Raw genomic sequence first — 24,640 nt, forward strand, 5'->3', positions numbered from 1 at the left:
GCTTGTGGAAAGCTACCCAAAACGTTTGACCCAAGTTAAACAATTTAAAGGCAATGCTACCAAATTCTAATTGAATGTGTGTTAACTTCTGACCCCCTGGGAATGTGATGAAAGAAATGAAAGCTGAAATCATTCAAATTATTCTGACATTTCACATTCTTAAAATAAAGTGGTGATCCTATCTGGCCTAAGACAGGGAATTTTTACAAGGTTTAAATGTCAGGAATTGTGAAAAACTGAGTTTAAATGTGTTTGGCAGAGGTGTATGTAAACTTCGACTTCAACTGTAGGTCCTGGATTGCAGGAAGATTTGCCCCAGTGATGTACTGGCCTGTACCCACTACCCTCTGTAGCGCCTTACGGTTGGATGCCGAGCAGTTGCCATACCGGTGATGCTCTCAATGGTGCAGCTCTATAAAGTGAGCATAAAAGGCATTTAGCCCATCTGGTAGGCTCGTGTCACTCTGCAGCTCGTGGCTGGGTTTCCCTTTAGTCCGTAATAGTTTTCAAGCCCTGCCACATCCGCTGAGCGTCCTAGCCGGTGTAGTAGGATTCAATCTTAATCCTGTATTGACGCTTTGCCTGTTTGATGGTTCGTCTGAGGGCATTGGGATATTTCTTATAATTGTCCGGATTAGTGTCCCGCTCCTTGAAAGCAGCAGCACTAGCCTTTCGCTCAGTGCGGATTGTTGTCTGTAATCCATTGCTTCTGGTTGGGATATTCATGGACGGTCACTGTGGGGACGATGTCGTCGATGCACTTACTGATGAAGCCTGTGACTGAGATGGTATACTCCTCAATGCCATTGGATGAATCCCGGAACATATTCCAATCTGTGCTAGCAAAACAGTCCTGTAGCATAGCATCTGCGTCATCGTACCGCTTCTGTATTCAGCGAGTCACTGGTACTTCCTGCCTTATTCTTTGCTTGTAATCATGCGGATTGAATTATGGTCAGATTTTCCAAATGAAGGGTGAGGGAGAGCTCTGTGGAGTAATGGTGGTCTTCTTTTCCCCCTCTGGTTGCATATTTGACATGTTAGAAATTAGGTAAAACTGATTTAAGTTGCCTGCATTAAAGTCCCCGGCCACTAGGAGCGACACTTCTGGATGAGCATTTTCTTGTTTGCTTTTGGCCTTATACTGCTCATTGAGTGTGGTCTTACTGCCAGCCTCGGTTTGTGGTGGTAAATAGACTGCTATGAAAAATATAGATACACTCTTGGTAGATAGTGTAGTCTACAGCTTATCATGAGGTACTCTACCTCAGGCGAGCAATGCCTCGAGACGACCTTAATATTAGACGTTGCGCACCAGCTGTTTTTGACAAATAGACCCACACCCCCACCCATAGTCTTACCGGATGTAGCTGTTCTGTCCTGCCGATGCACGGAAAACCCAACTGTATATTATCCTTGTCATTCAGCCACGACTTGGTGAAACATAAGATATTACAGGTTTTAATGCCCAGTTGGTAGGATAGTCTCGAACGGTTCTCATCCAGTTTATTTTCCAGTGATTGCACGTTGGCAAATAGAATGGTTGGTAGAGGCGGGTTACCCACTCGCCAACGAATTCTCAGAAGGCACCATGATTTCCACGCCCTCTATTTCCTTATTTTCTTAATGCGTATGACGGGGATTTGGGCCTTGTCTGGGAGCAACATTATATCCTTCACTTCCGACTCATTAAAGAAAAAATCTTTGTCCAGTTCAAGGTGAATAATTGTTGTTATGATATCCAGAAGCTATTTTCGGTGATAAGAGACGGTAGCATCAACATATACAAAATAAGTTACAAACAATGTGAAAAAACACACAAAATAGCACAATTAGTTAGGGTACCGTAAAACGGCAGCCGTCCCCTCCAGTGCCATTCTTTAGGCTTTGGTTAAAGACATGACAAATAGGGGTGGCTATACAGTCTGCTCGCATTCGCAATCATTTCCCATCTAGGTTGTACCTGGTGGCTTTTCATTATTGATGATTATTATTTCCACCTCTTCCACACAAACTTGACTAAATTCAAAACGGCAATCCTTCTCTTTCATTAATAGATCTTCAATACACAAATATGGTGGTTCACTGTTCAATGTTATAATTTCACTTCTCAGTTCGGCCACTTTACCGGTGAAATGATAATTGAAATGACTGGCTATATCAAAAGGTTTTGTTATAAATGACCCATCGCTAAACTATGGAGATGAATTGGGTTTTCTTCCCATAATATCACTTATGGTGTCTCCTAATGCTTGACCGGCTCTTTTATTTCTGAGGCTCCCTCTCCGCACAAATTATCTCAGGGATTTAGGACTTCTTATACCGGTAGGTATAGGACTTCTTAGAAACATCCCAGTAGTTAAATTAGTTAAATGGCAAAATTATGATTTTCACAATGTCACTAAGCAAAAAAAAAACAACAACCAAAACATCAATAGCAACTACAAAGTTTTTTGTCATGTGTTCAGTACAATTTCCTTGATTAATTTATTTTTGATAGCTAGCTAACTAATTTTAGCATGCTAACGACGCTAGTCAGCACAGGCTGCTTGCTACATGATGATCAGCTCATGTTATCTAGCTAGTGTTAGCTACCTAGCTAGCCAGCCAAGCTAGCTCTAGTCCAATGAAAACTGATGCAACCCTGCTGGCTATGTGGCTAGCTAGTCAACCCCTTCCCCTCTTAACTACCCATCCCGGATCCGGTATATTTGTCATCAGCAACGCTGAATAGCATAGCGTATTACGTATTACGTATTATAACATATAACATATTACTAGAAAATATTCATATTCATGAAATCACAAGTGAAATATAGCGAAACACAGCTTAGCCTTTTGTTAATCACCCTGTCTTCTCAGATTTTGAAATTATGCTTTACAGCGAAAGCAATACAAGCGTTTATAAGTTTATCGATAGCCTAGCATAGCATTATGTACACTTAGCATCAGGAAGCTTGGTCACGAATCAGAAAAGCAATCAAATTAATTGTTTACCTTTGATGAGCTTCGGATGTTTTCACTCACGAGACTTTTGTTCCATAAAGGGAACAAAGATATTTTTTATATCCAAATACCTCCGTTAGTTTGATCCTTTATGCCTAGGAATCCACCGGAAATAGCGGTCACGACAACGCAGACAAAAATTCAAAATTATATCCATAATATCGACAAACAAGGCAAACGTTTTTTATAATCAATCCTCAAGGTGTTTTTCTAATATCTATTCGATAATATATCAACCGGGATAGTTTGCTTTTCACTAGGACCGGGAGGAAAAATGGCTACCTCTCTTTTTTGCTCAAAAGTCACACAGAGCCAACAGACCACTTACACAATGTGGATGTTTACGCTCATTCTTCAAAATAAAGGCCTGAAACTACGTCTAAAGGCTGTAGACACCTTAGGGAAGCCACAGAAAAGGGAATTATGGTTGATATCCCTTTCAATGGGCAATAGGGATCGAAAGAAAGACAGGGGTTTCAAAATAAGTCACTTCCTGATTGGATTTTTCTCAGGATTTCTCCTGCAATATCAGTTCTGTTATACTCACAGACAATATTTTTACAGTTTTGGAAACTTTAGAGTTATATCCCAAGCTGTCAATTATATGCATATTCTAGCATCTGGTCCTGAGAAATAGGCAGTTTACTTTGGGAATGTTATTTTTCCAAAAATAAAAATAGAGCCCCCTAGCTTCAAGAGGATTTATAACATAACAAGTTTCATGGACTCTGTGCAATAATCGTGTTTAACATGATTTTTTTTTTATGACTACCTCGTCTCTTTACCCCACACATACAGTGCCTTGCGAAAGTATTCGGCCCCCTTTAACTTTGCGACATTTTGCCACATTTCAGGCTTCAAACATAAAGATATAAAACTGTATTTTTTGTGAAGAATCAACAACAAGTGGGACACAATTATGAAGTGGAACGACATTTATTGGATATTTCAAACTTTTTTAACAATTCAAAAAATGAAAAATTGGGCGTGCAAAATTATTCAGCCCCTTTACTTTCAGTGCAGCAAACTCTCCAGAAGTTCAGTGAGGATCTCTGAATGATCCAATGTTGACCTAAATGACTAATGATGATAAATACAATCCACCTGTGTGTAATCAAGTCTCCATATAAATGCACCTGCACTGTGATAGTCTCAGAGGTCCGTTAAAAGCACAGAGAGCATCATGAAGAACAAGGAACACATCAGGCAGGTCCGAGATACTGTTGTGAAGAAGTTTAAAGCCGGATTTGGATACAAAAAGATTTCCCAAGCTTTAAACATCCCAAGGAGCACTGTGCAAGTGCTAATATTGAAATGGAAGGAGTATCAGACCACTGCAAATCTACCAAGACCTGGCCGTCCCTCAACTTTCAGCTCATACAAGGAGAAGACTGATCAGAGATGCAGCCAAGAGGCCCATGATCACTCTGGATGAACTGCAGAGATCTACAGCTGAGGTGGGAGACTCTGTCCATAGGACAACAATCAGTCGTATATTGCACAAATCTGGCCTTTATGGAAGAGTGGCAAGAAGAAAGCCATTTCTTAAAGATATCCATAAAAAGTGTCGTTTAAAGTTTGCCACAAGCCACCTGGGAGACACACCAGACATGTGGAAGAAGGTGCTCTGGTCAGATGAAACCAAAATTGAACTTTTTGGCAACAATGCAAAATGTTATGTTTGGCGTAAAAGCAACACAGCTGAACACACCATCCCCACTGTCAAACATGGTGGTGGCAGCATCATGGTTTGGGCCTGCTTTTCTTCAGCAGGGACAGGGAAGATGGTTAAAATTGATGGGAAGATGGATGGAGCCAAATACAGGACCATTCTGGAAGAAAACCTGATGGAGTCTGCAAAAGACCTGAGACTGGGACAGAGATTTGTCTTCCAACAAGACAATGATCCAAAACATAAAGCAAAATCTACAATGGAATGGTTCAAAAATAAACATATCCAGGTGTTAGAATGGCCAAGTCAAAGTCCAGACCTGAATCCAATCGAGAATCTGTGGAAAGAACTGAAAACTGCTGTTCACAAATGCTCTCCATCCAACCTCACTGAACTCGAGCTGTTTTGCAAGGAGGAATGGGAAAAAAATTCAGTCTCTCGATGTGCAAAACTGATAGACATACCCCAAAAGACTTACAGCTGTAATTGCAGCAAAAGGTGGCTAAAAGGTGAATAATTTTGCACGCCCAATTTTTCAGTTTTTGATTTGTTAAAAAAGTTTGAAATATCCAATAAATGTCGTTCCACTTCATGATTGTGTCCCACTTGTTGATTCTTCACAAAAAAATACAGTTTTATATCTTTATGTTTTGAAGCCTGAAATATGGCAAAAGTTCGCAAAGTTCAAGGGGGCCGAATACTTTCGCAAGGCACTGTACATTGATCTGTAAGGTCCCTCAGTCAAACATTTATTTTCAAAGGAAGATTCAACCAGAAAGACCACGGAGGTTTTCCAATGCCTCGCAAAGGAGGGCACCTATTGGTAGATGGGTAAAAAAAACAGACATTGAAAATATTTTTGATCATGGTGAAGTTAATTACACTTTGGATGGAGTATCAATACACCCAGTCACTACAAAGGTACAGGCGTCCTTCCTAAGTCAGGTGCCGGAGAGGACAGAAAACAGAAACAACAGATTGTGAAATAAGTCAAGGGCTATGAACACTTTCTGAAATCACTGTATGTTTCTAATCTGATTTCGGCATGAGAAAATGAGTGAAGTCCCAAATTCCCGCGAGATACTGCAAGAATTTGCACACTCATGGATACTGAGCCTCAGAAATAAAAGATCCATTCATGGATTAAGAGCCACTCCCTATCATGTAAGGTGCTCTGAAGTCTTTATCCCTACTTTACCAAAACAAATATATATATATATATATATATATATTTTTTTTTTACATATGTCTTATTTTCCTCAATTGACAGTATGTCAACCAAACAGATGAACAACCTGACTTTTTTGCATTTCTTTGAACCATACAATTTTTTAATTCATCACCGATCCAGTGGGCTCTGACACTTTCTTAACAGGTGCATGCTTGTCAACAATTAGCAAGAATAATTTTACAAATACTCCGTGCTTCATCTGGATTCTCCTCCTTATACACATCAGACTAACATACATTTTGTTTTAAATTTTCAACAAAGAGAAATGTTCCTGAGAAACATGATGATCTCTTTATCAATAAGCCCTTCCTTTGGTACTTTGTGGCAGTAACAAGGAAAGCCAATGTTATGGTCACTACAGTCAATGGGATCTGATATTGCATTGAAGATATGATCAATACAAGTGAATGTCACAGATCCAACACTATTGGTATAAAATACACTCTAGCAAAGACTCTCCCTCTCTCTCCTGTTATTGTTTCCTTTTTCTAAAAGCTTTGTAGTTGCATTCTAGGGACATCCAGTAGAGATGTTTACCACATTGCTAGATGTAGCCTACAAGCAAATGGGAATATTGATGTTCTTTTGTTTGTTTGTTTGTGGGTGGGGGGGGGGGGGGGGGGTTACTGACTGTCTGCAGAATAGCTCGCTGAGGCTCTGTACTGTGTGCGTTCAGCAATCAGGCCCCCAGAGACAAACATGCATGGTGGACAGATTCAGATCTGCTGGAATAGATGGAATTCTTTAGAATTACAAAATAAGTATGGTTTGATTGCTGACAAGTCAATACTGTATGTACTGAGTCAGAAAGCTGTAGTGTCATTGGTAATATATTGTAGCTTAAAGCCATACACAAGGACTAGACCACGATCAAAATGAGAGAGAGGTTTTAAAACATTTTTTGTTTTGGATGTGTTTGTGTGTGTGGTGGGGGGGTGATGCCTTCATGCATTTGTAGCCTGATCTGAGCCACTGAGGACAGACTTTGAGAGGAGATATTTGTATTGATTACTCTGGCTCTTCTGTGTCAACTAAAAGTGAATACCAAAAGACTAGTGTTTACTGTTTCTGTGGACTCAGCATCTCATGCATTATGCAACAGAGGGGAAAACATATCCAAATAGCTACACTGACATCAGCATATTTGGTTATTAATGGTGGTATCATTTAGTGTTTTTATTTGTGTCCCTTGCAAAGCTAGCCAGTCTTTTGAAGTTGTGCTACTTCAGTAAAGGGCTACTATTTCTACAGTTTGACAATTAGGTTAGTCTTGCGGATGTACCGCGGCGGGTGTGGCTTGAAGCATTGAGTGACATATATCAAGGGCAGTGGCCATGCTGACAAGCGTTTCACAACCCAACCACATTCCGTTTTTCAAATGGTTGTTCAGTACAGCACCGTTTCCCTTCAAAAGAAATGTGCCAGAACTAAAAAATTGTACTGAACACAGCCCTGGTTAAACCTGACTGTACTATTCGCTCACCACCTAAGTACAGTGTTCAGTCTGGTCTACCCAGGCTAGAGTAGAATAGGGAGGACCTGATGGATTAAATGTTGCTGGTGCCTTGAGCTTGACTCGGCTTTCTGTGTGACAGATGTTAGGCTATGGTTGTGTCCCAAATTACACCCTACTCCTTTATTTCATTCCTTTTCTCTCCAGAGCCACCAGAGAGATATGGTAATGTCCTAAATGACACCCCATCACCTATTTAGTGCACTACTTTTGACCAGGACCCGTTTAAGGGTTCTGGTCAAAAGTAGGGCACTATATAGGTGATGGGGTGTCATTTAGGACATTACCATATCTCTCTGGAGAGAAAGGGAATGAAATAAAGAACACACCCTTTTAGATGAGGTGGTGCTGACTAACGGATAAGAAACTATATACCAATGAAAAAGAAAGTTGCACACTCGTCTGTCCTTGCTGCATAGTGTTCTGCCTGGAGACTCCCAATGTTAGACGGACTAGTAGTTGCTTTTACATTCCCATGTGAGCTTGTTCTTTTCTTTCTTCCGTTTTCATGTACCGAATAAAATATCTCATGTTCAGTGTGTTTCCATCGCATTATCAACTCTACCGATTTTAGTTTTGTCAAATAGCGTTGCGTTAAATAGCAAATGTGCCTACTCTGGTCTTGGCACGTGCCCTCTAGCCAACAGCTTGCAGGCTGTGCAGGTAGGCTATCCTACATGAGTTTATTATGGAATATTTTTGTCAAGCATCGATCATGTCACCAGAATAAGACCCTCAATATTTATTGTCAAGGAGCATCAAGCTCATCACCGTGCACTTTCACCAACCTGTGAAGTTAATTTATTTAATCTGTGACTCCAAGTTTCCTTCGATATGATTATTATATCAATATTTGCACATAGATGTTTCTTCCGTCATTTCTCGCATAATACATTTTACAGACACAGATCACACCACTTACTAAAAATTGTACCGAAAGTTCCTGTTTTTTATTTTTTTTTAAATTATACGGTATGACTTAACTCTCATAACTGTGGATGGAAATGTGTTTTTTCTTTATCTCTCTCGCTCTGTCTCTATATTTAATGGTGTCACCCACCGCTATCTCTACCCTGAATGACCACATGGTCCTCTATCCTCTTTTTTTAATTTTTATGTTTTTTTATGAAGTGAGTGATTGTGTGAGACACTGGCAGAGGGGTTCATCATACTGTTGGCTTTGTAGAGAGACTACGGTCTGAGGGAAACACTGAATGGAAAGTTAAGGCCTAGTTGTTAACCACAATCAATTAATTCACCGTACCAGAGACCAGGGGCCGTATTCAGAGTAAGAGTGCTGATCAGGGATCCTTTTTGCCTTTTAGATGATAATGAATAAGATCACATGGACAGGAGGGAGACCTGATCCTAAATTGGCACTCGTATTCTGAGCGGCTTTATGAATACTGGCCCTGGATAACAAGGATGTCTTACACAACCAATTAGTGGGCTGAGCTTTTTTGTTGGGTTCAGAAGATGTTTGAGCAGCTCGCAGTCAGTACAGCACAGAATGGGCTTTGTGTGGTTTAAGCACAGAGGATCAGCATGCCTAACTCTCTTCCATCTCCCTCCTGTTGTCTTCCATATCCTTTTCTCCCCCCCCCCCTCTATCCTCTTTGTCTTAGAACTCTCTCTTCCTCCCTCTCTCATCTTCCCCCACTGCTCTGCCATCCCTCTGCACATTACAGCGAGGTGTGCCATCACTCCTCCCTGAGTGAGTAGGGATATGTAGTAAGTCTCATTGAGACTGATCGGAGCTGGAGATGATGCATTTACGGCACAACAGAGCACAGGGACTGAGACATAGGCTCTGTCCCAAATGGGCACCTAATTCTCTACATAGTGCACTACATTGACCAGGGCCCATAGGGTGCACTGTAAAGTAGTACACTATGTAGGTTATAGGGTGCCATTTCGGACGCATACAGAATGTTGTTCTTCAACCTTTTTTTTTTTACATATTCTCTTCTGAAAGGTCATCCAGCAGGAATTCACTAACTGCTGTTGAAAAAAGGCCCTAAAGTTGGAGAGGATGAGGAAGTGTTTTCTTATTCTGTGTGGTTCAGTTCAAACGCAGGCTGATGTATGAGGATCAGGTTCGTGAAGCCTTATCTCAGCTGTCTAAGGGTGAGTCAGAAGCCAGGCCAGATACAGGGAAGGACACTTCCTCTGTTGATAGTTTTGGAGGTGCAGTTGATTTGTGTGTTGTGGATGAGGAGTTTTCTCTGCACGGTCAGTGTGATAAGTGGTGAGTGATGTGTGCACACTAGCAGCTTTGTAAACAGGAAATGTGAATTTCCCCATAGAGGCTGAGTCGGGGAGGGGCCAGGGGGAGCTGTAGTACAGATTCTGAAAGGGGATGCAACCAGATGAGTATGTTTTTAGGTTGTGTGAGTAAACAGAGCTCCCTCAAGTGTTTCCTAAATGTTGTACTCGCTCAAATATCTCCTTCTTTATCACCAAGCAGTTAGTCCTCCCGTTTGACCCTGTTGTGTGATTTTATTCAAGAACAAAAACATACATTCACTACGGCTATGCAACATGTCCATTCAGACAAATCCACACTCCCTTTCACCACACCACTACTATGATTGTACATTATCAGAGTGCACTCCAACCTTTTTATCCCTTGCTTGCCTTGAACAGGAAATGCAGTTTATAAATAAATCATTGAGTTCCTGCTTGGAACCGAGGAGGGGCGGGGTGGACGAGGAGAGGAGAGGGGCTAGGGACTAGTGCCTGGAATTGCCAGGGACCTCACGATATGATCACAATGCTTAAATGCCAATACGATTTGTATTGCGACTCTCTCGGTTCTATATGTATTGCGATTCGATGTTGCAAACATTTCGCTGACCGTATGTCGGCTGCAGAAGGACGAGCCATGAGAAAACAAGTTTTGATCAGTCATGGAAATAAGAGCGCAAAAAAAATTGCCTCCCTATTTAAAAACAAGATGGAGATCTAGCTAATGAAGGAAAAATACTGGAGTTTTGGTGCAGGTACAGCCAACTAGAGCAAAAATGACAGTATGTTGCGATATTGTCAATATGATATAATGTATTATAATATCATCAAAGAGAAATCCTGATATGTAACTATATATTTTTTTTCTTCCCTCCCATCACTGTTAGGGACTAGAGGAGTTGTGAGGGGTGGAGAGGGTTGGAGTTAATAACTCCAGACCTGGCCGGCACCCACACTGGAGAAGGTGACAAGCTAGCATTTTAACAGGTGTGTGTTATATTAGTGTTCTAGTCTCCACTGAATGAGTTAAACTCTCACACCTAATCCTCATGAGATGATAAGCTTCAAAGTATTTTAGTCTGTGTCGCTGTAAGTGTCACTTACATAGATATAGCTACTTTATAATAACCACATTGGGGTGTCTTCCATAGAATGTTGTACTGAGAATGTTAGAATATCGAGAAAACGGGTTCTAACACATTTCATTTGATTGTGTGCCAAATGTTTTATGTGAGGGCAGTGTCCTCCTCATTATTGGTGTCACTCGGTCACCTCTGGGTCGCTGTGATCTCATAAGTATATCTCCTGCAGAAATAGGAAATCGATCTATACTGTTCAAAAATATAAATGCAACATGCAACAATTTGAAAGATTTTATTGAATTACAGTTCATATAAGGAAATCAGTCAACTGAAGTAAATTCATTATCCCCTAATCTATGGATTATGGATTTCACATGACTGAGAATACAGATATGCATCTGTTAGTCGCAGATACCTTTTTAAAAAAAGTAAGGGCGTGGATCAGAAAACCAGTCAGACCATTTGCCTCATGCAGCGTCTCTCGCATGGAATTGATCAGGCTGTTGATTGTGGACTGTTTACCCACTCCTCTTCAATGGCTGTGCGAAGTTGCTGGATATTGGCAGTAACTGGAACAAGCTGACGTACACGTTGATCCAGAGCATCCCAAACGTGCTCAATGGGTGACATGTCTGAGTATGCAGGCCATGGAAGAACTGGGACATTTTCAGCTTCCAGGAATTGTGTACAGATCCTTGTGAAATGGGGCCATGCATTATCATGCTGAAACATGAGATGATGGCTGCGGATGAATGGTACGAAAATGGGCCTCAGGATCTCTTCACGGTATCTCTGTCCATTTAAAATTGCCATCAATACAATGCAATTGTGTTCAGCGTCCGTAGCTTACGCCTGCCCATACCATGACCCCACCGCCACCATGTGGTACTCTGTTCACAAAGTTGACATCAGCAAACTGCTCGCCCACACAACGCCATACACATGGTCTCCAATTGTGAGGCCAGACATACTTCTAAATTCTCTAAAATGACGGAGGCGGCTCATGGTAGAGAAATTAACATTAAATTATTTGGCAACAGCTCCTACAGTCAGCATGGCAGTTGCTTGCTCCCTCAACTTGAGACATCTGTGGCATTGTATTGTGTGACAAAACTGCACATTTTAGAGTGGCCTTTTGTCTCTAGGTCCACATATGTAATGATAATGCTGTTTAATCAGCTTCTTAATATGCCACACGGGGTCAGGTTGATGGATTATTTTTGCAAAGGAGAAATGCTTACTAACAGGTATGTAAACAAATGTGTACATACAATTTGAGAGAAATAAGCTTTTTGTGAGTATGGAAAATGAATGGGATCTTTCATTTCAGCTCATGAAACATGGCAGCAACACTTTACATGTTGCGTTTTATTTATTTTGTTCAGCGTAGTTTCTCCCTTGAATAAAGGTGGAATATACTGTATATGTGTGTTCGAAAGTGCTTGTGTGTAGGCCTATGCTTCCACGTGGCTCCCTCACTGCATATGGGCAATTCCATGGTAATGCTCATCCATGGTAAACTCATATTTTTCACTTAAAAATACATTTCCAAATTTAACAAACCATACAAATCGATGCACGGACTGCTTTTAACAATGTACACTGAACATTTGACAAAAACACATTTTTACTGAAGATGCAAACAGAGTAACAGAGTTTCGGTAAAATGTACCTCCGTTTTATTTAACTAGGCATGTTAGTTAAGAACAAATTCGTATTTACAATGACGGCCTACCCCGGCCAAATCCTCCCCCAACCCGGATGACGCTTGACCAATTGTGCGCCGCCGTATGGGACTCCCGATCGAACCAGGGTCTGTAGTGACGCCTCTAGCACTGCGATGCAGTGTATATATTTTTTTTAATGCCATGTTTGACATGATTACCAACAGACTGACCAGCTCTAATAGACAGAAGCTTTCTATATGGCAGACCAATCCGAACTCCTCTCACAGCATGTCCAGCCCATTCATTATCTCAGCCAATCATGGCTAGTGGGAAGGTTGCTGTCTCTTTCTGTGGTTTAACCAACAAGGCTCGTAATTTTACAATTTGTATTCATATTTACAGATGGCACACAAATTTGTTATTAAGGCACTTGAAAGTTCACATATTCCAGAAGGCATTCCTGCCCCAAAACGCATTTTTATAATAAAAATAAAATGTAATGGCTCTCCTGTGAAGTCATGACTAGCGACATATGCCTAGTTTCCTGAAATGGGTCACATTTGAAGAATCTAACATCTAAAATATATTTTGACTTATTTAACACGTTTTTGGTTACTACATGATTCCATATGTGTTTCATAGTTTTGATGTCTTCACTATTATTCTACAATGTAGGAAATAGTAAAAATAAAGACCCTTGAATGAGAAGGTGTTCTTAAACTTTTGACTGGTAGTGTATATATGAATTACTTTTGCTAAATATTTCACACCCAATTTTACATGCTCCTTTGAACTTCATATGTTGGTGCTCATGGGTCATTTTACATGGAAATGACCGTATGTCTCTGTGTTTTCTCTATGTGACTGTATGAGCCATCTGGTGAGGTAATCAGGACTTTCTTGTCCTAGCATGCATTGCGGCAGCAGCAGCCAGGGCAGGCAGGCACACTGCTCTGTCGGCAGGCTTTCTCTCTGTGGGGATGGCTAGTGTAAAAATAGCTCACCGACTGTGAACACCAGAGTGGCACGACATTCACTGTTAGCTTCTCACTCTGAGGTCTGGTCACATAGTGGTGATGGTGGAGTCTTTGGATGTGTCCCAAATGGCACCTGATTCCCTATATGGGGCACTGCTTGTTGACCCTGGTCAACACTAGTGTACTATACATGGAAAAGGGGTCCATTTGAGATGCAGGCTCTGTTTCCATTTATGAATCATTCACACACAGATGGTGGTGAGCCAAGACACACACACACAGTGAGTATAGTCATATTCACGATGGTTGGTTGGTTGCTTGTGTCTTGGATAGTTTCTATACTGCTAACAAAAATGTAATAGTAAGTGTTGTCTTTGACACTTATTTGCTTCCACCTCTTTAAGAAGTGTCTAGTCTACACACTGAATTATCCTCAGGACATACTGTACACACCAAACGGTGTCTGTGGAAGGGCCGAAAAATAGCCAAACATTCCAGCCACCCCTTCCATAGACTGTTCTCTCTCTGCTTCCGTCCGGCTGGCGGCAGCGAAGTATTAGGTCTCGGTACAACAGGCTCCGAGACAGCTTCCCCCCCCTTCCCCCCCAAGCAATTGCACTTTTAAGCAGATATACAATAGCTGCCTACCCCCACCAAGGACCATATGCTTCTGACTGACTAAATGCAAACTGTCTCAACTCATACACATTAACACTCTTGCGCACACACACACACTACACACACACACACACACACAAAGTCACATACACACACACACTTACCACCATGCCCACACCCACCACTTATGTTGCTGCTATATTGTTATTATAATTATTATTACGGAAAGGAGCTAAGCACATGCAAAATCCTAAAGGAAAACCTGGTTTAGTCTGCTTTCCATCAGACGCTGGGAGATTAATTCACCTTTTCAGCAGGAAAATAACCTAAAACACTAGGGCAAATCTACACTGGAGTTGCTTACCAAGAAGATGGTGAATGTCCCTGAGTGTCCGAGTTACAGTTTTGACTTGAATCTATGAATACCTGCAAATGGTTGTCTAACAATGATAAACAACCAATTTGACAGAGCTTGAAGAATTTTGAAAAGCATCATGGTCAAATGTTGCACAGTCAGGTGTGTAACTTTCTTAGACGTACCCAGAAAGATTCACAGCTGTAATCGCTGCCAACGGTGCTTCTACAAAGTATTAACTCAGGGGTCTGAATGATGATGTAATTTTGTATTTCACTTTCAATACATTTGCAGACATTATTTCTAAAAACACAACTACTTGTGGAATAAGTAAAGGGGTATGAATAGTTTATGAAGGCATTGTATCTACCTCAACTACTCCAGTATGCACATTGTAAACGTGGTACTGGCACTGACCCTGTATATAGCTTACATCAACCTGTCATTTTTGTGTGACTTGTTTTGTTTTTTTTAATACTATTTTGATATAGAATGCTGCACTGTTGAAGGGCTTGCAAGTTAAGCATTTCACTGTTATTTTGCATGTGACGAATACAACTTCAAACTTAACTCATTCACAGACAGATGGTGAGATCATGAGACATGCAAAGTAAGAGAGCAGAGTCACAAACAGGGTGATTGGTAGACTAGTCTTCTCAGTTGTTTCTATGCTGCTAACAGAAATGGGGGAAAAAGACAGTACATTTTAGTCTGTGTGGTGCTTCTTACAATGTTTGTTCCGCATTCACTGATGGTGATAGTCACGAGTACTTTTGATAGTCTTTACTGCTAACGGAAATGAAATGCATACAGTTCATCAAATAACATTTTATTTGTCACATACACTTGTTTAGCAGATGTTATTGCGGGTGTGCTTGTTCTTCTAGCTCCAACAGTAATATCTAACAAGTAATATCTAACAATAGGCACAATCTAAAGTAAAGGAATTGAATTAAGAATGTATACATATTTGGATGAGCAATGTCAGAGCGGCATAGACTAAGATACCGTAGAATATGATAGAATATAGTGTATACATATGAGATGAGTAATGCAAAATATGAAAACATTATTAAAGTGACCAGTAAGTAGCCTGTGAAAGAGAAGCAGGAAGTGAAGTAACCTTGAGAAGAACCAGGAAAAGGAATTGGTCAATGGCCCTTTTTGTGATTACATCACACAAATGGTGTTCTATTGTCATCTGAAATAAACTAGGGCTTTTGCTATTCTCAGCTCAAGTCAGAGAGACAGTGTGGTGTTGTATGTTGCGTCCGAACGTGTGTGACGGTGTGTAAAAGTTCTCATCTGTGTCATTCACTTGAATTGTTTATTCGTGCGTGCAGGTGTCCGTGTGTGTGTGAATATAGATCCTTCACAGGTACAAATGACACATTGAGGACAGGCTGACTGGGGTGGGTGTGAAACAATGTGACATAGAACAGTGTCACACTGAGAGGGAGTGTGTGTCAATAAGAGTCCATCCACTTAACTCTGTCCATGTGGCTCACAGTTAATTACCATCCCCAGTGCCGTAGTCAGTGGGGATTCTGGGTAATGAAGTCCTCCGAGTTGTAGTCCAGTTGTCAGTTTGTATTCTGGGTTAATATGTAGTCCTTTGAGTTATGTGGCAGCTGGCACTGCCTGGCACAGTCTCTGATCATCATAGCAGGTATTCTAGTCCCTACAGAGTTACTGTGAGTGTGAACATGTGATTTTAGAGGTTTTATAAAAAGACGCTAATTATAATCTGAGAAGCTCTCATTAACTGTAATGTCATTAGCTCTTTCTCACTCAGAGTAAAAAAAAATCCCATAGATGTTAGCTGACTGGCTTTGGGAAATGGCACAATTAGCTAGCTTTTTATACCGTAGCTTCATAGATGGTATCAAATGTAGGTAATAATGTTTCTAATTGAACTCAGTGACTTTCTCCCCACTTTAGTTTTAGCTGATGTTTTTCTCATTTCCCAGCAGTAACTCATTTGCATTTTCTTCACATATTCAATCATTAATTTCCACAAGAAAAATACATCTGCAGCTGCTGCCTTTTATCACTGCACACAATGACTCTTCTCTCTCTGACACGGACACGCATGGATACACATCGTCCATAAAGACACAAACAAACATACATGTTGTCAAACGCTATAGCTATTTTACCCGCTCAATCTTGCCACGGAAAGTGTGTTATTGAAGCCTGTCTGTTAAGAGTTGTGTAAGGAGCTATTGATTACAGTCGACTGAATATCATCCACTCCAACCGTGTGACGTGAGGACAGTGGCTTTGCTGATCTAAAGATGGTCAGTGGCCACAGTTTTTCTTAATGACTAATAAAGTGTAAGAGGAACTAGCGTGTGATATCGCCCCCCTCCCTAGCGCGTGATAAGAATGAACACTGTAGCTTGTGTTTAGCATGCATTAGCAGTCATTTATTTAACCCTTAATAAGCCCTGTTTTCACATCTTAATTTAAACTCTCTCCAAAGCAAATGAACAGAAGTTGACTTTGCCGACTGTGGTTGTACTGTATCATGACATTTAGAGCCATATAAAATGCAAACTATAGCCATACCTACTGCAAGGCCTGCACACTTGGATACCTTTTTCGCTGTGGTACAGTGCTGGGTACTGTGGTACAGGGATACATGGTAATAATACAAAACTCTTGAACAAGTTCCAATAAACTAAGTTCTAGTAAAACATCCTCTGGAAAAGACACTTGATTTTGACACTCTGCTGATCATCTCTCTGTCTTTCTCTTTCTGCAGGCTAAAAGCTCTGGTGTCTACGGGAGGCAAAAATGTGCAGGCAGCCTGTGATTGGTGGGTATTGAACACACACACACCCTTACTTACTTCTTCCTGACTTAATAGTGAAGGCCTGGTTAGAGGTGGTAATCATTCAAGCGGATCACATTTAAGGACATCTGTCCATAGACTGTATGAGGACATCGCTGTAACTCTGTTACTGCAAACCCTGTTGCTAGCTGCTGGTGATGGAACAAACATGCACCACTCACTCACCCCACACTCTTTTTATTATTGCACAGTGCCGCTTTATAAAATGGAAAAAATATGTTTTTTGTTGTTATATGAACAAATATACTGTAGAGTAATGAAATATACTGTAGTGTCAAGTGAAAAGCTATTTTGACAGACACTTCATTATAAAGACATGACTCGTGTTGTTGGTTGAGGGTGTAGCCCACATCCAGTTCCCTAGGCTCATATTTCAAAGGCATCTTTGTGTATGAATGCTGATCTAGGATCGGGCCCCCCACGCTCGCCCATATAGTCATATTCGTTGTGACCTGAAAGGCAAGACTGATCTTAAATCAGTGCTTCCACTCTGAGACTTTTTGAATTTGCCCTGTGTACTGACCCTCCTGCCATCCCTCCTCGCCTCCCCCTCTCCTTCTCCTCACCTACCCTTATCCTCGCCCAAGGTTGTTCTCTCATGTGGACGACCCATTTCTGGACGACCCTCTCCCCAGGGAGTATGTGTTGTACCTGCGCCCCAGCGGCCCCCTGCTCCACCAGCTCAGCACTTTCTGGCAGCAGTCACGGGTCACCTGCGGCAAGAACAAGGCCCACAACATCTTCCCTCACATCACCCTCTGCCAGTTCTTCATGGTGAGTACTGCCCTGACCAATGGGGGACCCTTGTTTGTCTGTTTCAGGACAAACCGTGAGACTGTTTGTCGTCAGTACTGGCAGTGACTGCACGTCTTGGCTGGGTTTCTTTGACCTGGATTCTTGGCATTGTTTTACTGTGTAATGTGCCATGGTGCATGTATACGCTGCTAGCTGGGTTTTGACTCAGCTGTCGTTGCTCTGTATCTGTGCAATCTCTGTGTTATGCAGCACTGTGTACAGAGTTGCGTCTCTGTCTGTACTATACTGTACATGTAACTAACTCAGTCACCCTCTCTCTCCAGTGTGCGGACGGTAAGGTGGAGGCCCTGAGTGAGGCCCTACAGGCTACAGTGGGGTCATGGAGGGGTCGTTTCCCTAACCCTCTCCCCCTGGAGCTCTACACCTCCTCCAACTTCATAGGCCTCTTTGTGGAGGAGCAGGTGGCAGAAGTGCTCAAGGACTTTGCCGCTGACTTTGCTACGGAGGCGGCTACTAAAGCAGGTATATTGGACCTATGTATTGGACAATACGTTTAAATGATACTGTCCGAGAAGCAGGTGTTTGGAGGACATGCAACGGGTTACCAACATAGTCAAATAATGAAAATTGTATTTTGATTCATTTATTCACACTGTTTCATCCTTCCACAAGTTCCGACACACATCTAGGGTTGCTACCCAAGCCGGCTGGTCGTTAGTTCTATCGTTTCGGTTGCCAGAGACACGACCCAATCGTTCAGTCTTTTTGTTCTGTATCTATGGACGCGACCCAATCGATCGTTCTAAATGTTCCATTACCATGCTGGCAACATTCTTATCCTTTGCTTGCTAGCTAGCCAACTACAGCTAAGTTACAGTCAGGTCAAACAGTGCAACCAGAAAAACAACATAGTAGCTGCATTTGCATTTGTTTAAGCTGTTTTCTAGTGGTATTTATTTGGCTACATCCATATCAATGGCCTAATGATGCGAGATTTCACCTGCCATAGACGATGTGCTCAGGACACTGTTGTTCGAGAGCTAGCCAACAACACAGCTAACACAATCCCTTCAAACTGAAGCTGGAAAGACTGCAAATTTAGCTGCACTTAATTTCGTTTGACCTGTTGTCTATAGATAGTTATTTTGTGTACAGTACCAGTCAAAAGTTTGGACACACCTACTCATTCAAGGGTTTTTCTTTATTTGTAATATTTTCTACATTGAGAACAATAGGGAAGACATCAAAAACTATGAAATAACGCATATGGAATCATGTGGTAATCCAAAAAGTGTTAAACAAATCAAAATATTTTAGATTCTTCAAAGTAGCCACCCTTTGGCTTGATGACAGCTTTGCACACACTTGGCATTAGCCAGTTTCATCTGGAATGCTTTTCCAACAGTATTGAAGGAGTTCCCACATGTGCTGAGCACTTGTTGGCTGCTTTTCCTTCACTCTGCGGTCTAACTCATCCCAAAACATCGCAATCGGGTTGAGGTCAGGTGATTGTGGAGGCCAGGTCATCTGATGCAGCACTGCATCACTCTCCTTCTTGGTCAAATAGCCCTTACAGAGCCTGGAGGTGTGTTGGGTCATTGTCCTGTTGAAAAACAAATGATAGTCCCACTAAGCGCAAACCCGATGGGATGGCATATCGCTGCAGAATGCTGTGGTAGCCATGCTGGTTAAGTGTGCCTTGAATTCTAAATAAATCACAGACGGTGTCACCAGCAAAGCAACATCACACATCTTCCTCCATGCTTCACGGTGGGAATCACACATGCGGAGATCATCCGTTTACCTACTGTCTCATGAAGACACGACGGTTGGAACCAAAAATCTTCCATTTGGACTCCTCAATCAAATGTATTTATAAAGCCCTTCTTACATCAGCTGATGTCACAAAGTTCTGTACAGAAACCCAGCCTAAAACCCCAAACATCAAGCAATGCAGGTGTAGAAGCACGGTGGCTAGGAAAAACTCCCTAGAAAGGCCAGAACCTAGGAAGAAACCCAGAGAGGAACCAGGCTATGAGGGGTGGCCAGTCCTCTTCTGGCTGTGCCGGGTGGAGATTATAACGGAACATGGCCAAGATGTTCAAATGTTCATAGATGACCAGCAGGGTCAAATAATAATCACAGTGGTTGTAGAGGGTGCAACAAGTCAGCACCTCAGGAGTAAATGTCAGTTGGCTTTTCATAGCCGATCATTCAGAGTATCTACCGCAGGTAGAGCAGCAGGTCTAGGACAGGTAGCACGTCCGGTGAACAGGTCAGGGTTCCATAGCCGCAGGCAGAACAGTTGAAACTGGAGCAGCAGCGCAACCAGGTGGACTGGGGACAGCAAGGAGTCATCAGGCCAGGTAGTCCCGAGGCATGGTCCTAGGGCTCATGTCCTCCGAGAGAGAGAATTAGAGAGAGCATACTTAAATTCACACAGGACACCGGATAAGACAGGAGAAGTACTCCAGATATAAGACTGACCCTAGCCCCCCGACACACAAACTATTGCAGCATGAATACTGGAGGCTGAGACAGGAGGGGTCGGGGGAGACTGTTCCCCGTCCGACGATACCCCCAGATAGGGCCAAACACGCAGGATATAACCCCACCCACTTTGCCAAAGTACAGCCCCCACACCACTAGAGGGATATCTCCAACCACCAACTTACCATCCTGAAACAAGGCCGAGTATAGCCCACAAAGATCTCCCATGGCACAACCCAGGGGGGGGGTGCCAACCCGGACAGGAAGATCACGTCAGTGACTCAACCCACTCAAGTGAATCACCCCTCCTAGGGATGGCATGGAAGAGCACCAGTAAGCCAGTGACTCAGATGAATTTCCACCGGTCTAATATCCATTGATCGTGTTTCTTGGCCCAATCAAGTCTCTTCTTATTATTGGTGTCCTTTAGTAGTGGTTTCTTTGCAGCAATTCGACCATGAAGGCATGATTCATGCAGACTCCTCTGAACAGTTGTTGTTGAGATGCGTCTGTTACTTGAACTCTGAAGCATTTATTTGGGCTGCAATCTGAGGTGCAGTTAATTGCTCATTTCTGAGGCTGGTAACTCTAATGAACTTATCCTCTGCAGCAGAGGTTACTCTGGGTCTTCCTTTCCTGTGGCGGTCCCCATGACGGCCTCATATCGCTTGATGGTTTTTGCAACTGCACTTGAAGTTTTTGAAATGTTCTGCATTGACTGACCTTCATGTCTTTTAAGTATTGATGGACTGTTGTTTCTCTTTGCTTATTTGAGCTCTTCTCGCCATAATATGGACTTGGTCTTTTCTGTTTCTGTCTCTCTCCAATTATCAAACTTTCAAAAATAAATTACCATATAGCTGTAAATATATAAATGGTGTCTATAATGCTCCTGTTTCTCTCCATCCGTAACTCAGATGTGCACGTGGAGCCCCATAAGAAGCAGCTCCATGTGACCCTGGCCTACCACTTCCAGACCAATCACCTGGCTGCCTTGGAGAAGCTGGCCAAGGGAGTGGACGTGTCGCTGGGCTGCGATTGGCTGGCCGTTCTCTTCTCCCGGGACATCCGATTTGCCAACCACGAGGTACACCAGCCCCCCCAATCTGCCTTACTCTGACCGGGTTGTGGTCTATGTGTTATTCATCTCTCTTTTTTGTCTTTATTACTGATCTCTTGTTTTCCTTTTTATATATCTCTCTTACTTTAGTCTAGCTGTATTGTTTCACTGTATTGTCGTATTGTTTTACTGTAAAGTGTATTTTTAAATGCAATTTAGATTTGACCCCCCCCCCCCCCCCCCCCCCCCCCCCCCCAGACGCTGCGTGTGATGTACCCATACGTGCCCCAGAATGAGGACGAGCTAGAGCTGGCGCCTGGCGACTTTATCTTCATGACCCCTGTGGAACAGGGTAGTGCCAGCGAGGGCTGGGTCTATGGCACCTCTCTGGGCACTGGGCTACCTGGACTGCTGCCTGAGAACTATGTCAGGCGGGCAGATGAGTGTGACACCTGGGTCTTCCATGGGTAAGTAGAGGAAGGCTTCATACTCAATGGGTAGAGATTTGCTATGGCTGTGATTCTGTAAATAAGTGAGTTTTTAATGCAGTAGAGTTGTCCCCTTTCCTATCTGCTTGCTGTTTTGCTGCTCCAAAACGTAGCAATTTTAAAAGAGGGTTGTTACTTTTGATATGGTTTAGGTTCAAGTTAATTTCCTGATTCTGTATATCTGTTCCCCAGATCTCACTCTTTCAGCAACCCAGCCTCCCCGTCCAACACTGGGGGTGCAGTGGGCGGCCTGTTATTTGATGGACAGCTGGACGGAATTTTTCTTGACGACCCTGGAGATCCATCCAGCCTCACTGTCCTCTGTCCACCTGTCCAGGTAGTCGTGTTACACTGAATGATTTGCCACAAAATGTAACACATTTTTGATATATCTATATATATATTTTTTTTCACAATACATTTTTTAGGTTACTAAAGGCTGTACAACCTTGCTTATTCTACTCTGAATAAGAATTCAAATGTTTATGCACAGACATGATTGAATAATAGTACTTAATAATGGCTATTAACAGTATGTATGAACGGTGTGTAATGAAACTGTGTTCTCCAGATGCTGAGGCCCACTACTCAGTCATGTCTTCCCAAGAGGAGTCTGTTTGTGTGTCGCCATGGTGAGAGGATGGATGTAGTGTTTGGGAAACACTGGATCACTCAGTGCTTTGATGCTAAAGGTCAGTAGGAGATTGGATTGAATAGTAGATATGCTTTACTGTAGTACTAATGTACCTACTCTATTATGATAATCAGTCTGCCTCCTATTTTACGTTCATGACTCTAGGCCGATATGTTCGCTCCAACCTCAACATGCCGTCTAGTTTGCCAACGAGAAGTGGAGGCTTCCGAGACTACGACAAAGACTGTCCAATCACAGTATTCGGTTCCACTCAGGCCCGCCTTGTGGGTGAAGCTCTGTTGGAGAGCCAAGCGGTGATAGATTTTGTCTACTGTTCTCCCTCGCTGCGCTGTGTCCAGACTGCCCACAACATCCTCAGAGGTATGTCCTGATCAATATCATAACCATCCACCACAATCATCAGCCTGATGAACAAAGAATTTCCTCCTCGGATTACAATAAACTATTCTATTGTATTCAATTCTGTTTTATTCTATTCTATTCCACAGGCTTGCAGCAGGAGGGGAAGACTAAGATCCGTATAGAGCCTGGTCTGTTTGAGTGGACCAAGTGGGTGTCTGGCACCTCTCTCCCTGCCTGGATTCCTCCCACTGACATGGCTGCTGCTAGCCTGAGTGTGGACACAACCTACAGGTACAGTACACCTAGTTTGAATACAGTACCTCAGAACTTACATACATACACACACACACACCTGAAATACTTTATTTGAATCCACAAATAACATGGTATCATAAAGGATTCAAACATTTCAAAGGTTGTTGATGCAAGGACACTTAAGGAAACAAAAAGTGCCTTCTCCACACAGCTAGGCTCCCCATAACGGCTGATTCAGGGCAGTTCCTAACCAGTTTTTTTGCTTTACTCTTACGCAGGCCTGCAATCTAAAGGCCATGTAAAAATAGTACATCATATACAGTGAGGTGAAAAAAGTATTTGATCCCCTGCTGATTTTTCACGTTTGCCCACTGACAAAGAAATGATCAGTCTATAATTTTAATGGTAGGTTTATTTGAACAGTGAGAGACAGAATATCAACAAAAAAATCCAGAAAAACACATGTCAAAAATGTTATAAAATGATTTGCATTTTAATGAGGGAAATAAATATTTGACCCCTCTGCAAAACATTACTTAGTACTTGGTGGCAAAACCCTTGTTGGCAATCAGAGGTCAGACGTTTCTTGTAGTTGGCCACCAGGTTTGCACACATCTCAGGAGGGATTTTGTCCCACTCCTCTTTGCAGATCTTTTCCAAGTCATGAAGGTTTCGAGACTGACGTTTGGCAACTCGTACCTTCAGCTCCCTCCACAGATGTTCGATGGGATTAAGGTCTTTTGACTGGCTAGGCCATGCTTCTTCTTGAGCCATTCCTTTGTTGCCTTGGCCGTGTGTTTTGGGTCATTGTCATGCTGGAATACCCATCCACGACCCATTTTCAATGCCCTGGCTGAGGGAAGGAGGTTCTCACCCAAGATTTGACGGTACATGGCCTCATCCATCGTCCCTTTGATGCAGTGAAGTTGTCCTGTCCCCTTAGCAGAAAAACACCCCCAAAGCATAATGTTCCCACCTCCATGTTTGACGGTGGGGGTGGTGTTATTGGGGTCATAGGCAGCATTCCTCCTCCTCCAAACATGGCGAGTTGAGTTGATGCCAAAAGCTCCATTTTGGTCTCATCTGACCACAACACTTTCACCCAGTTGTCCTCTGAATCATTCAGATGTTCATTGGCAAACTTCAGACGGGCATGTATATGTGCTTTCTTGAGCAGGGGGACCTTGCGGGGTCTGCAGGATTTCAGTCCTTCACGGTGTAGTGTGTTACCAATTGTTTTCTCGGTGACTATGGTCCCAGCTGCCTTGAGATCATTGACATCCCGTGTAGTTCTGGGCTGATTCATCACCGTTCTCATGACCATTGCAACTCCACGAGGTGAGATCTTGCATGGAGCCCCAGGCCGAGG

At 42.4% G+C, this 24,640-nt stretch overlaps 1 protein-coding gene across 1 annotated transcript in view; it reads left to right on the forward strand.

The window, feature by feature from the left end:
- The window catches only part of ubash3ba (ubiquitin associated and SH3 domain containing Ba), a 56,647-nt gene that overhangs the window by 26,989 nt on the left and 5,018 nt on the right, over positions 1 to 24,640 (forward strand). The window contains exons 2-10 of the mRNA XM_036933336.1: positions 17,136 to 17,189; positions 17,813 to 17,999; positions 18,305 to 18,503; positions 21,389 to 21,558; positions 21,790 to 21,998; positions 22,212 to 22,356; positions 22,591 to 22,711; positions 22,819 to 23,034; positions 23,163 to 23,307. Of these exons, the coding sequence (XP_036789231.1) occupies positions 17,136 to 17,189; positions 17,813 to 17,999; positions 18,305 to 18,503; positions 21,389 to 21,558; positions 21,790 to 21,998; positions 22,212 to 22,356; positions 22,591 to 22,711; positions 22,819 to 23,034; positions 23,163 to 23,307 (1,446 nt within the window). The remainder of the gene's footprint in view (positions 1 to 17,135; positions 17,190 to 17,812; positions 18,000 to 18,304; positions 18,504 to 21,388; positions 21,559 to 21,789; positions 21,999 to 22,211; positions 22,357 to 22,590; positions 22,712 to 22,818; positions 23,035 to 23,162; positions 23,308 to 24,640) is intronic.

The sequence above is a fragment of the Oncorhynchus mykiss genome, chromosome 10, assembly GCF_013265735.2.
Source record: "Oncorhynchus mykiss isolate Arlee chromosome 10, USDA_OmykA_1.1, whole genome shotgun sequence".
Classification (NCBI taxonomy): Eukaryota; Metazoa; Chordata; class Actinopteri; order Salmoniformes; family Salmonidae; genus Oncorhynchus; species Oncorhynchus mykiss.